Below are 13634 nucleotides of genomic sequence, written 5' to 3'. Positions count from 1 at the left end.
CTCCTTGCGTTGCAGCTGAGATGCAGGCTTTGGCGGTCTTTCTCAACTCTTTCCTCTCTTCTCTTTTCTTTACAGCATTTGAATTGTCCTCAAACTTCATTTTTGGAGTGGGCAGTGCATTTCTGAATCTTTTCATCATTATATTATTATTAATTGTGGTCATGACTATTTCTCCTTCTGCTGGCACTCCTGGGTGTATCTCTCCTCTCTCACTTAATATCTTGGGTAAGACTACCTTGGCCACAACCCACTCAAGCAGTGACTCAGAATCCCTGGCCCACTCCCAGGAGAGATGCAAGAGTTTTGCCAATTGGTTTAAAATGAGGCCATCGTTTTCCAGAGCTACTCTTGCACTCAGCAGAGCTGAGTCGGGTGGAAAAGCTCAGCTCTGTGGTTCCAGGGAGTCCATTGCTGGTGGACAGGCAGTCCCTGGGGTATTATGAAAGCAGAGCCCTGCTCCCTTTGGGTGCAACCAGGAAAACTTCTGAGCCAGGCAGTAGGATTCTCCACTGAAAATAATTTTGCTCCCTGGGGGTCCCTGCACTAAACTTCCCCATTCCCAAGCCTGTGGAGGAAACAAAGCTAAGGAAGGCATGTGGGCAGGATGTGAGGGAGGGAGGACTGTGTGCTCGTGTCAAACTGTTGCCTAATGCACCATGATACGTTACACACAACTACCCACATCTCTTGAGGCAGAGTGAAGAATGGCATAGTCTGAAGCAGTCCCCTCGTATCGCTGGGTTTGAGATTTGCTTGCAGCAGTGGTACGCTGTAGAGAAACCTCGTCTTCATCCTCCAAGCGTCTCAGTTTTTCCCAGCCATGCAGGAGCTTGGGAATTGCTCTGATTCTAAAGGCAGGAGGGGACCTACGGCTCAACTGTTTGCCCCTCCACACACTGAGTTTATGTAGTGAAGAAGGCTGCTTTACTACTGTGTAGCTCCTGTAACTTAGACACCTTCAAACAGTGTACTCTTATGGAGGTGTACATGCAAACCTTCATTTGTGTGCTGGGAAGGACTCAAGAAAAAAAGAGATAGCTGGTCTTGGTGAGGCATGGCTGTCTCCGATAGACCGTAGAGAGAACCCAAGTCTGAATCCTTCCCACTAGACTGCACTACCTCCTGGAAATGGCACATAGTGATGGAGGGAAGGAGACCACAGACCTTCCACTACCAAGAGTGGGCATATGACAGTGTCAGATCGCATCCTTCCCACGTGCTGGGAAGCCCACCTGTTTCACAGGGCAGCTGAGAGCCCTGGTGCTCTCTTGTGCTGGCAATTGCAAGGGAGAGAGACTGAAATTATCCGTTGCTTTTTACTCACATCTACCAGTGGGAGGAATAGGTCTGGGGTCAAATAAAATTCTCTTCCCTCCTGTTCTACTGCAAGACCCAGCAGGGCAGGGAAGCCCACAAGCATCCAGGAATGGCAGTCCTGCCAGCCCTCTCTGTGCTGGTGTTGAAGGCTGAGCAGACTCCTGAGCTCAGCTGCAGCGGCCCAAGCAGTAGGCAGAGGTGTCACCCTCTCTCCAGCTGCAGCATGATGCAAAGCGCAGCTGGTTGCCCGTGTGGAGCTGCCTCTCCCTGGCTGGCAGGCTGGCTGCAGCTGGCCTCCGCTCCCGTCGGGCGGAGTGGCACTGCTGCTTCTGCTTGAGGAATGCAAACCGCCCGAGTGCTCTTGAGGAGTGGCCAGGAAAAGTCCACAAATAGCAACAGGAAATCAAAATGCCCGCTCCAGACATGCACTAGATACGAGGCCATCCAGCACAAGGAGAAAAATCAAATGCTGGACAATGTTGATTACATCATGCTGTGGATAAACCTGCAAGCCTGTCCAGCTGGGGCCATGCCAACAGGTCCAGATGGCTCAGAAATGCTAACTGCATAGCTACCTCTCTCATGTCTTTGCTTTTTCTTTCCTCTTTCTTTCCCTGTTCTCCATCCCTTCTGGCCTCCTTCCCTCTTCCCTTTCCCAAAATAAAAAAATAAATCCTCTGACAACTCTGTGTAATTCAGTTTCATCAAATGTTAGAAAGGCATCTGAGACTGGTGGATGGATAGCTGGCCTGGACACGGGGCTCTGGCACTTACTTGTAGGTATCGAGGCTCCTGGGTGACCTCACCACACTATGTAGCACCTGGGACTTCAGCTCCTGGCCATAAAGGAGGAGGCTGCCATGGTTGCTCCCCTGGAGCCTGAAGCATGCAGGTAAATGAAGAAATCAGCATTGCTCCTGCTCTGCTGCAGCTCAGCCCAGCTGCTTACAGCTGCCACTGACTGCTTGCTGTGGCTGCAGTTACAAGGGCAGTTCTGCGGTCCTCACTAGCAGCCTCTACCTACCACCCTGGTACTAATTAGTGACAAAGGAGAGCAGCACCCTCTGTTCTGTCCCCAGTATTGACCAGAGCAACATGTGCTGCTACTCAGCTCTCTCCCAGAATGATAAAAACAGGGCTCAAAGACATGTAAGAAAAAAGTGAAAAGTGTGTGCTTTGCCGGCTCTGAAAAAGGGCTGCAGGCCATTTGTTCATTACTTACTGCTAATCCAGCTGCTGGACTGCTGCCAATTATATTTGACAAAGCTTGAAGAGGAGGAGAAGCATCAGAGAATGGAAAAGCAACTTCTATATCACTCTTCCAATGGATAATGGTGATTCTCATTTTACAACAAGTCTGGCAGACTTACTGCGAGGAAAAGGCATCTCCAAAGGGAAGGAGAGTGCAAAATGATGTGCTGAGAAGCAGAAGGGATGACATGGGTCTTGAATGACCTTCTAGGGGACTGATAAAGCCATGACACTGGTATTTTTAGCTTGTTACCTCCTTCTCATTTACAAACCAGGGGAGACATAGTCTGGGGGCCTGGGAACTCAGGCCCGGCCTGACCATGCAGCAGGTTTGGGCAGAAATGTAACAGGGTGCTCTCAGCAAGTTGCATCAAACCCAGGGAGAAGTTAGGTTTTGTGACTGAGCCAGGATCTGGTTGTGCAGTGGAGGATGAGGTATGAGTACAGCCCATTCACTGGATTTATAAAGCACAAATTGTTTGGTTTTCAGTAAGGCCCAAAGAGGTCAGGCCAACAGCATGGGCCAAGTACTTTAGTTTAAATCCTGATGCTGAGCAACACAGTCACTCAGACCGACACAGAAAGATTACCCTGGATTAGCTTGAAGTATCTGAGGTCAGAATCTGACACATGCAGTCCACAGGGATAAGGAACAGGAGAGGGGTGAAGGATAGCTGGGAGATCACTGGAGAATAGATCAGCCAAACGGAAAATGTTGCTAATATCATGTAGAGCTGCAAACACATTCAAAGAGACCCCAACAAGGGAAGTAAGGTAATAGCTCCTATGGACCTTTCCTGGCAGATATTTACTAGCAAAACCCCACCCCGGTCTAACTTTTCATTCATCTGCTTCACCCATTGATGACACTGCCCCATGTCAGTAAGAACATGTGTAGTTTTTTATATCAAGCAAAAGCTGTACCTCTGCAAGCGACACCCTGAGGATCACACACTAAGTAACTGGCAGAGCCAGGACTAAGATACAGTTCTCCCATTACCGACAACTTCACTGCACTACTGATCATAAAGAGAGAAAAAAAACACAACAAAAACAAACCTAACATCATTCAACTGGCAATTCAGTATTTGTGGCTCAACAGCACCTCATCAGCTCTCAGAGTTTGCCACATTTGCTTGGAAAGAAGAGCCAGATTTCCAGCACTCCCTGGCCAAAGAGCTCCCAGATCGAGAGACTGAAAAGTCTTTGAAAGAAACCTTCCATCAACAGTCTTTACAAATGTCAGAGCTGGTTTCCTCCTCCCTGAGCTGCCTGGCTTGCAGTTCTTCCCCCAGGGCAGCAGTGAGCTCAGCCAAAAGCACCTGCCCAGCTCCTTCCCTCAACTGTCATGAGTTTACTGGACTAATTTAACATTAAGCTGTTATGACATGCAAAAATTAACCACTGAGGCTATGGACCTAAGTCGTCTTCATCCTGGTCTCCCTCTGCCTCAGCTACCTCTTCTGGAGGGGAAAGTTCTCCTCACAGAAGCGAGAGGACTGCAAATATTGCAGACACAGGAGTGGGTTCTCATGGTAGACTCCCTGCACCTCGAACAGCAGAGATGTGTTATTCTTGATCTGCGGTGCTTCCCTCTGGACGTGCCCTGCCATCAAGAGGAGAAGCCAGTGCCCCCATGACACTGGTGGGGAGCTCAACACGGGGGAAGTTGTTTTGACATCAAAGAAAGCTCACCTGCAGGAGGGATGCTGACAATCCAATATGATTGTCCAAAACCAATGTAGTATCCAGCTCCCTCCTCTGTAAAATGCTTGATGTCAGGCCCAAGTTGTAGTTCTCCTCCAGCCTCCCAAGGGAGCCCTGATATTCCTGTTGCAGGGGAATTCCTGATACAAATTGCTGAGCTGAAGGTGTTATGTTTTGCACCTATTCTAGGAAAAATGCTAAGTGCATTTTGAGTAGGCTTTGCTAATCGGGTCAGCCAGACTGACCTAAGCAAACATTTTTCCTAATCAAGACAAAGTCACAGTGTAAAGAAGCCAAAAGCAAATTTCCTGAGGTAGTCAGGGGCGAGTTTCCTCTGGAACAGGATGGACCATGATCATAACGAATGACCTCACACAAGCCATCACCTTTGAGTGCTAGAGATGGTACTAATTACCCCAGTACTGGTTTACATTACACAATAGTTTCAGGGAGAATAGCCTTGCACAGTACTGTACATGGAATTTTTGAGGTCTTAGAAAGTGGTAAGATAAAATAGGACAAGAAATACAGGAGTGAAAGTGTGTGGATATGTGCAGTTCCAACCTTCACGAGACCTTGTTCCGGCTGAACAACATGTCAAGATCAGTGTCAAGCATCTATCACTTGGACAGCGAACAAACCACTGCAGCTCCACATGATTTCAAAGGCAGATTACACTGGAAGAATTTAAGAAAATAAAAGTAAAAAGAGAATGCAAAGAAAGAGAAAAGAAGGTGGGCAAAGAAGTCAGAAAGGGGGTGGAAAAGAGGATAAGGCTGAAGTGTTCAGGTCAGTTCAAGGAACTACAGGAAATGAAAACTTTAAATAGTGTGATCCTGCAGGAAAGCAGAAAAAATTGTTTTCTTGAGCAGCTGGGAGTAAGTTAGATAGATGTAAACACTGCATGGCAGACATGGAGAGCAACAGGGTTGAAAGACACAGCCTGCCTTTCAGTATGATACCTGCAGTCCCCTGCCACTTTGTCCATGCCATTGGCTCTTCACAACCTTTCAGCTATTTCTGCTCTAAGGGATGTTGCAAAACATTCAGGCACCAACCCAAGAAAACACCTAACAACTTACAACACAAGTTGAGCTCCAAACACAGGAAAAAGTAAGAGAAGGGCTCCATGCAAGCACCCACCCTGTCCTAATGCCAGCTTGAAAACAGGATTCATAATTTCAGTCAGAGGATACCAAACATTGCAAGCACAGAAGTCACCTGCTGCAGTGGGACAGACAGTGGCAGCACAGGGCTCAGTCGAGAAACATGGCTTTGGTTCCACCTTTGTTCTTAGTCCTCATCTCCCATGTGGAGACATGAAGTCCCAGTGCTTCAGATGTGTAAAGGAGAATACAGTCCCCAGCAGAAAACTGGGATCGGTGCGCTTAGTAATCCCAGGACTGAGACTGGCTTGGAAGTGAGGACTAACACACTTGGCTCCTCCAGCAGACACTTCTCCTGAAGAACAGTGCTGGCCACAAGGTTGCCTGTGAAGTGTAGGTGACTGCACTTGACCTCACAGCATGGACCTGGATTTTCCCTGGGAAATCTCCCAGTCAAAGAGACAGCTTTTGGCCATTTCTTAGGCACAGCTTCATTGCTGGTGCTCTACCTGCTTCCCTGTATCTCTGCAGCAAGGAGAGTCACCAACTGGCTTCTACGAACCATCTGGTTTCTTGCAGTGGACTGCACAACAGTACAAGGACAAGCTTTAGAGGGTTGACTCATCCCTTCCTTGGAAAGCACTGCTACAAGTCAGTTTTGAGAATCAAATCTTTGTATCAAGCACAACCCTGTCGTTATGAGAAGAGGACCTGCCATGTGGCCATCACAAAGACAACTCCAGTGAGCTAAGCCTCTTTCTTTGCTTCCTTTAACACTGAAAATCCTTTAAATAGTAAACAAGTGATTACCAAATGCTAATTAAATACTACAGTCTTAAAACCTACAGGGAAGTACTGTCAAAAAAGGAGCAAAGCACAGGAGTAGATTTTTCTCAGAGGAAACATAGTAGATCTTTCTCAGAGGAAACAGATGTCAGCCTGGCTTTATTTTGAACAGTGCAGCTACACCTGTGGCTATGAAATCCCTACTTCTAAATTCTCCTTTAAGGGGCTGCTTCAGAAAAATGCTCTTCTTTCCGAATTTCCTTCTCTACCAGAGACAGCTCCATTCCAGGCTTCAGCAAGACCAGTGCAGCACCAGATGGGACCAGTCAAGTACCAGATGAGCTCCTGGGCAGCAGAAGACACTTTGCATTGATGAACCCCACATATCTCATGAGATTCAGAAGCCAGCACACCCACCACGCTTAGGCATTTGTACTGGTACAGAAGGAGGTCAAATGGGTTTTCTCAGAGGTTTTCTACAGTCTCATCTGTACAAGTGAGACCTCAGGTTTCCTGCTCTCTGAAAAGGGTGGTGGCATTGAATGGCTGCCAGGGGATGGGGATCACCTGGCAGACATGGTCTGAGCAATACAGCGTCTCCCAGCTGGTGCTGCTGACACCCTTCTTCAGTGGGAGTGGACTGTATGCACAGATGTACTTCCACCTCCTGCCAAATGCTCCCTTTGTTTACTCTCCAAGCACTTCACCAAAGTCCTTCCTGTTTGTCCTCACTAAGATGATGGCTCTGTCTCCATTGTTTAACCCTGTTCTGGACACATGCCTTCCTGCAGTCCTGCTCTGAGTTGCAACCTCCTGGCTCTGGCCTACCAGCACAGTCAAAGGGTTCTCCTACTTTGGCTGAGCATGTAGGACAGTGGATTCCAGCACATGCAGGCAGTTGTCCAACAGATGAATATGTTTATTTAGGAAGACTATCCCAAATATTTATCATTTTCTTGGCAGGTAGGACACATGAATGATGTGTCCACAGTCTCTAGAGAAAGCATTGACCTAGTCTTCCAAATGAAGTTCAAGTCTCTCCCCCCTTTCATTACCAAAATGGAAACACATTCACTGGTGGTAACCCTGCAGTGATGATGCTCAGAGACCCTTCGACTTCTGTGTTCAGCTCTGGTTTCATCCTGCTGCTAGCAATTCTGAAGGGGTAAGTCCCGCCATGAGACAGTAAGGAGCAGCAGGGACATGAAGTGGAGGAACCATGAGATGGATCCAAAGAGACTAATGAAACAGGAAGATCTGGGAACTATTATTTTAGGTTTCATCTCCATCAGGCCAGGTCTGATGGCCCCATCAAATCTCTCTGTATCTATGCTCCAGATCCTCCAGAAATCTGACAAGTTCCAAGCATAATTTAAAGAAAAACAGCCTTTTCATTCCCAGTACCTGGCTGGGAACAAGTAACACAACCATAGGTGTGTTACTGAGTAAATTTTACGGAGCATAGGAATAGAGGGCCAAAATGCTTGCCACATGTGTCCCCATGAGAGGCTACCATCAGTTCCAGAGATCCAGCCTTCAGCAGAGCTACCCTGTCTAGCAACTGGAAGGGCTAAGAAGTGGGTGATGAAATCTGCCTGAGTTCTTCATCCTCAGTGTGCACTGAGATGGTGAGAGGGAGTATACAGAGCATGAAACTCACTCAGACCAAAGGTCAGTCCAAGACCTAAGCACCACTTAAGTGCTATTTATGTCCCTGTAGTAGGCATAAGAGGAATAGAAGTGTGTACAGGCTTCTCGTAAGAGTGACAGTCATTCATGGTGAACAGCTTCTCTTCATCTTCAGGGGAAGCTCTCCTTACGAGTTGCACCAGCACTGTTCTCAGCCTGCTCACTACGTACAGTCCTGCCAACTCTCTTTTCTGCAGGGTGGGACAATATTAAAGGAAAGAGCATACAGTAAGCACAACACCCAGTTTGCACTCAAGGAGCAAACCCACAGAAACAATCAGTTCTTCTCCCATTCTGCTGTCCCCACACAGGCTCTAGAAAATGCCGGTGAAAGAGCGTGTTACTGTGCATTCCCCAGAGGCGGTGGGTTAGCACTCCTGAGACAGCCTGAACCGTCATTCTGCAGCTTCTAACAGTGGAGGCCTCAGCTAGCATCCAGGTTATTATTTTGCCTTTTTGTCTTTCTTTCAGGAGGTAAAGTATATGCTTTGAAAGGCTTAGAGTCAAAATAAAGCTGTGCTTACATAAATATCTAAAGTCATCTTTGAAGGTGTTTTTTGTACTATAAAAACACAGAAACAGGAGAAACAAACCCACTGGGGTACTGGGTTAAAAAGAAACACGTGACTCCTGTTTGGCTGCTTTATTCTGGCTTCATTCTCACACCAGTGTCACAAACCTAGAGAAGCACAGTGGTGAATCTGACTCAAAAGATTAAGTCTTTTGAAGAGTTTCACAGCACTGATAAGAGCTGAAAGAGAAAGTAAGAGATCTCTGAGAGCAGCTGTAATAGACTGTAAGCGAATAGATGGGTGGTCTCAGAAATTACCAGAAATGCTGGACTGGGCAGGACACATACAGGTGAAATTGATAAACAGGCACTGCATGAAGGATTAGCTTCATATATGGTAGGTCCTTCTGGCAGAAAAAGATGAGCAAAGCTGCCTAAGTTCGAGAGCAGTACGTGGCCTCCTGAACAAAAGGAGACTGACAGTGCTATTAGCCATCCTATGGAAGTGTGACTAGCAGAAGCTAAGAGAAGTAAAGAAAGACATTTTGTATCCCTTGGAGATTTCCCTTCCAATTACCAAGCAGACACCACTCTTCTTAAGATTTCAAAAAAACCTCCAAACCCCATCATATAATCATAACCTCACGCAGGTTGGGTGGGAGCTCAGGAAGTCTCTAATCCTGCTCAAAGACAACAGCAAAAAAAGGTTGCTGAGGGCTTTGTCCAGATAGGCCTCAGAAACCTCCAAGGAAGGAGCTTCCACAGTGTCTCTGGGCAGCCTTATCTTCTAATTCTCTTCACAGTAAGAAATTGTTTCCTTATACCCAGTCTAAACCTTCTCCCTTCCAATTTATGATCACTCATCCTCCTGTCATGCACTCGTGCAAAGAGCCCAGCTCCATCTTCTCAGTAACTTACTCATCGGTGCAGGTAGGCTTCTGCTAGGTGCTCCTCGAGCTGCCTCTCCTCCAGCTGAACAAGTTCAACTCCCTCAGCCCCTCCTCACAGAAGTTCTCCAGCCCCCAGTTATCTTTGTGACAATCCCCTTGATGCACTCAGCTTTATCAATGTCTTTCTGGTACCAGGCAGTCAAAAACTGGACACTGTGTTTCAGATACAGTTTTATGATTGTCAAGAAAAGAGGGATAATCACTCCCCTCTGTCTATCTACCACTGCCCTCCTGCTCCCAGCTGCCTTTGCTACTAGGGCACAGCAGTACCCCATGACCCCTGGTGCGTCAGTACACCCATCCATCCCAAGGGCAGGAGTTGGGATTTGTCCTTGCTGAATTTCATGAGGTTTCTGCCAATGTATTCCTACAATTTGGATAGGTCTCTCTGAAGCAGCCCCCACACTTATTCATTTTTTTTTCTGTTGCAAGCACACAGACCTTTTTCAAGATACATCTACAGATGTGCCTTCATTAATTCTTTGTCACAACTTAAGATGAACAATACAGAGAACCATTTTTTAAAGACCAAGATGACTCATTAGGAGCACCAAGACTGACGAAAGAAGAGTAGTTTAGAGACATGTAATTCGTTCTGCAAAGGAGCACAGCCTCTGCAGTAATATACATCCATCTTTTCTTTCTGTGTCCTTTATGAACAGAGGAAATCATCCTCAGGAAAAGTTTCACATTGGCATTTTATGGCCAAAATTCCTGACCTGCTCTAAGAGAAATGCCTGCTGAAAAATATATAGAAAAGTTTGCCCATCGTTGAAGCAAAGGCACTGGCAACTTTGTGGGCTATTGTGCACAGTGATGCTTTGCACATTTCTATGTAAAAAGAACTTCTCCACAAATCTCAAGATCCCAGGAGATTTGCTGGATTTAGTAAGAAAATCTAAGTGTATTCCTTCCCCCACCCCGTTGTCATGCAGAGTGAGAACAAAGAGGGTGATGTATTATGTTCTAGCTCTTGTATCACGAACAGATTTGGTAGGCGAGAAGTGGCTACAGAATTTCATATAATTATCATCTGCAGGAAGAGAAGGTTTCAGCTTGACTCTCACACTCCAGCAGAAGTTTGTGGTGCAGGTAGTTGGGAAAAAAAAATCCAGACACACACAAAACAAATTTTTAAAAAATCCTTTCTACTGTCAGCACAACGATGCCTAAGTCACTGCAATCTAGTTAAGGAGAAGACAAGGCCAAGCTACTACTAGAATCAGCTCTCCAACCAGAAAGGCCATTTAAAACGAGGCAGGACAGACCCAGACTTCCACGGCCACCACACATTTTAAACACACTGTCCTAGCAGGTGGCACCAGATGGCACTCTTACACAAAAGCTTCTTTTTCACAGGGTCTGCATGCAGGCAGAAGTTGTGTTTAACTATAAAGAGGTACCACCTATATTGGTTAGGGGTTCCCTAACTGATTTCTGACTGCAGCCCATGTTGCACCTGGGTAAAAGGGCTGGTGCCAGTACATACTATTTTTATTTCAGTAAGGGAATAAATGGTCTTGGCATAAAGCACTTATCAGCATAGCTTCATCCACACCGGATGTACATGGAATTAGGGAAAGCACAAGACTCCTAATGACAGGTCCCTCAGATATGAGAAGGCAAGGCCTCACAGTGCGAGCAAGCATCAGTCTTGGGGTGATGTGCCGTTGGACGGTCTGCCTGAACACACCAGGACTCTGCTGCCTCCTGTAGAGCCCAATGGAGTCAGTCCTTGAGGCACAGTGGTATCTTGGAAATTAGGAGTTGGCAAGATTTCTGAGAGATGGAGCTGCCTCCATAATCTCTTTCCCAGACCCAGTGTGCCTCTGCGCGCCAAGTGCAGTGCATTTAACATTTATGCAAATTCTGCATCCCTACTGTCTCCTTCACAAAGGAGGTATCACAAAAGGTTTTAGATATTTCTTGCATAGCAAAGCAGGAGCAGATTCATCAGTGGATTCATAATCTCCCTGTCCTCTGTTCCTATTGCAAGGGTAGTCCCCACAGTGCTACACCAGGAAAGCGGGAGGTTCCGCATATTGTGGAACGCCAGTATTGTGACAGGGGAGTTATAAGCCATAGCTCAGATCTCTCTGTCCAGGGCAGGCACAGTCCCACGACTGCAGCCGCTCAGAGGCCAGTGGAATCCCTGCATGCCCAGGATGATGCCTTCCCTCCAAACCACCTCTAGGGTGGGGCCCTTGCCCCTTCTGCCTCAGGGCTGGGTGCTGCCTGGCAGAGGGGCTGCAGGATCCGCAGCACAAACTTCCACAGAAAGCTCGCGCTGTGCAGCAAAGAGCCTGTGTGTTGCTCAGGGAGAGCTGCTGGACTGAGAACTTGCCTGACTCTTGGGAGAGGCTGGACAGTTTCCCTAGAGGTGAACAATGCCCCTTTGGTTTCTTGAGACTGGCAACACATTTTCCTCCCAAGTCACTCTTCCCCCTCACCCTTCTCTCCAAAGTAAATCAGCCCAGCCTTAAGGCCAAGCGGGAGATGCTTCATCTCCCAAATGTCACTCTGAAGAAAAGTTACAGGCAAAGAAGAGCAGAGGCGCTGAGCCCAAAGCTCTCCCGACGGCACCCGGCCGTGCCTCCAGTGCTGCCCGAGCCGACCCACGGCAGGTTGTACACACTCCGCCTGGCACCACACGCTTCTCCCCAGCCATTACGCTCAAGAAACGGCAGTGTAGAAAAAAAATGGACTTCGCCGGCGGGGTCTCCCCAGAGGAGGGGGGGTCCAGGGGGACACCCGGGTACCTGCAGCCCCGGACACCCCGAACCCAGAGCCGGGACGCCGAGGCGAGCCCGGCGGCATGTCCCGTCCCCGCTGCCGGGGCCGGCCCGCCGGGGCGGGGGTGCTGCCGGCTGTCCCTTACCACATTGCTGAGGAAGTCCGCCTCGCTGAAGTCGCTGAAGTCGAGGAAGCCGGTGCCGGCGGCAGGGAAGAGCCGCTCGGCGGGGAAGGGCTCCAGGATACTGTCCATGGTGCCCGCGGCGCGGGGGCTCCGCCGCCCCCCGCGCTCGGCCGGCCGCGCTCACTGCGGCCGCACGGTCCCGCCCGCCCCCCGGCGGCGGCGGCCCATGGGCGGCGGGCGCGGGGCAGCGACCCGCCGGCCGGGACGGGAGCGGAGCGCCGAGCGGTGCCGCTCGGGGTGCTGACAGTGCCCCGCTGCAGAGGGGCCGGCCGCGGCCCGCCCCTGCCGCGCTCCGGGAGCCACCGGGGCGGGACTTCCCTCGCAGACACCCCCCGAGGCAGCGCCCCCGCCTCCCAGGCAGCCCCCGCACCGCCGGGGGAGGCGAGGCCGGACGCTTCCTGGAGCTCCCCGGGGCGCCCGCGTCCCTCCCGGGACGGCGGAGGGACCCGAGGGCGCTGCTGGTAGAGCCGTGTCAGTTTGATGAACTGAACAAACCCTCCTTTCAGCAGCCGACCGGCCGCTCCTCCGCACCCCTCGGGGAGCAGCGCCGGGAAAGATGGGCATTCCGCGGGGTCGGGGCACGAAAGGCAGCCGGCAGGGAGGTCTCCTTGCCTCCGCTCCCCTCAGCGGGCTTGCAGGTAGTCCTGGCTGTAGCAGCACATGTGGCTGCTCTGTAATTAAAGAGTTGGGCACCATTAAAGAGCTTCAGGAAGATTATATGGTTTCAGATAAATAGGATTATGGATCCCTGTCCTCTCTGATCATTACTCCAACCAACACTCAGGAAAACCACTTATAATAATCCTTTTGAAGAAGCCCTGATGTTTTATTAATCTCTCCCTGTGTTCATGGCCCCAAAGAGAATGGACTGGAGTTCCAGCTCCCAGGAGGGGCTTTTCTTGGTCACAGTCATACAGAGGAAAAAAAAAACAACAAAGGTGCTGGTGCATCTCTCCAGGAGGAAACCTGTCTGAAAGTTGCCAGCAGTAAGGGTCCTGGTAGAGAAGTGCTGATCTGAGGTTGGCTGGAGCCTGTGCTTGAACCAGACACTGGGTTTTCATCCATCCAGGCTCTTCCTCCACATTCCCTGTGGGTGTCAAGACTAACAGCACAACCCAAGGTGCTCCTTGGCTACTCATTGCACAAGCAGCCGCATCCTGCACACAAAAGCCTTTATACTTGCACACACAATAGGCTCTTTCAGTTACATTTACTTTTACCTTATGTTTCAGTCAAGTGTAAAGAGTCTTTGGGTAAAAGGTCAGAGACATAAATTCAGCCAGGATGGAGTTATGCTGAGAAAATAGTGCTGTTCCTCCTTCCTTAATGGTAAAGAAACCTCTTTGTCAGTGTGGATGCCAGTGCGTTTAAAGGGGGGAACACAAAAACTTTGCCACTGT

General features: G+C 49.0%; 1 protein-coding gene across 1 annotated transcript in view; it reads right to left on the bottom strand.

The window, feature by feature from the left end:
• Nucleotides 1-12383, bottom strand: part of CREB3L1 (cAMP responsive element binding protein 3 like 1) — a 47492-nt gene extending 35109 nt beyond the window's left edge. The window contains exon 1 of the mRNA XM_050336697.1: nt 12196-12383. Coding sequence (XP_050192654.1) covers nt 12196-12303 — 108 coding nt within the window. The 5' untranslated portion in view covers nt 12304-12383. The remainder of the gene's footprint in view (nt 1-12195) is intronic.
• Between the last annotated feature and the right edge of the window lie 1251 nt (nt 12384-13634).

Source organism: Myiozetetes cayanensis, unplaced genomic scaffold (genome assembly GCF_022539395.1).
Source record: "Myiozetetes cayanensis isolate MyiCay16 unplaced genomic scaffold, myiCay2020 scf6-25, whole genome shotgun sequence".
NCBI classification, from domain to species: Eukaryota; Metazoa; Chordata; class Aves; order Passeriformes; family Tyrannidae; genus Myiozetetes; species Myiozetetes cayanensis.
The sequence above is the reverse complement of the archived record's forward strand: the minus strand, read 5'-3'. Positions and strand labels throughout refer to the sequence as shown.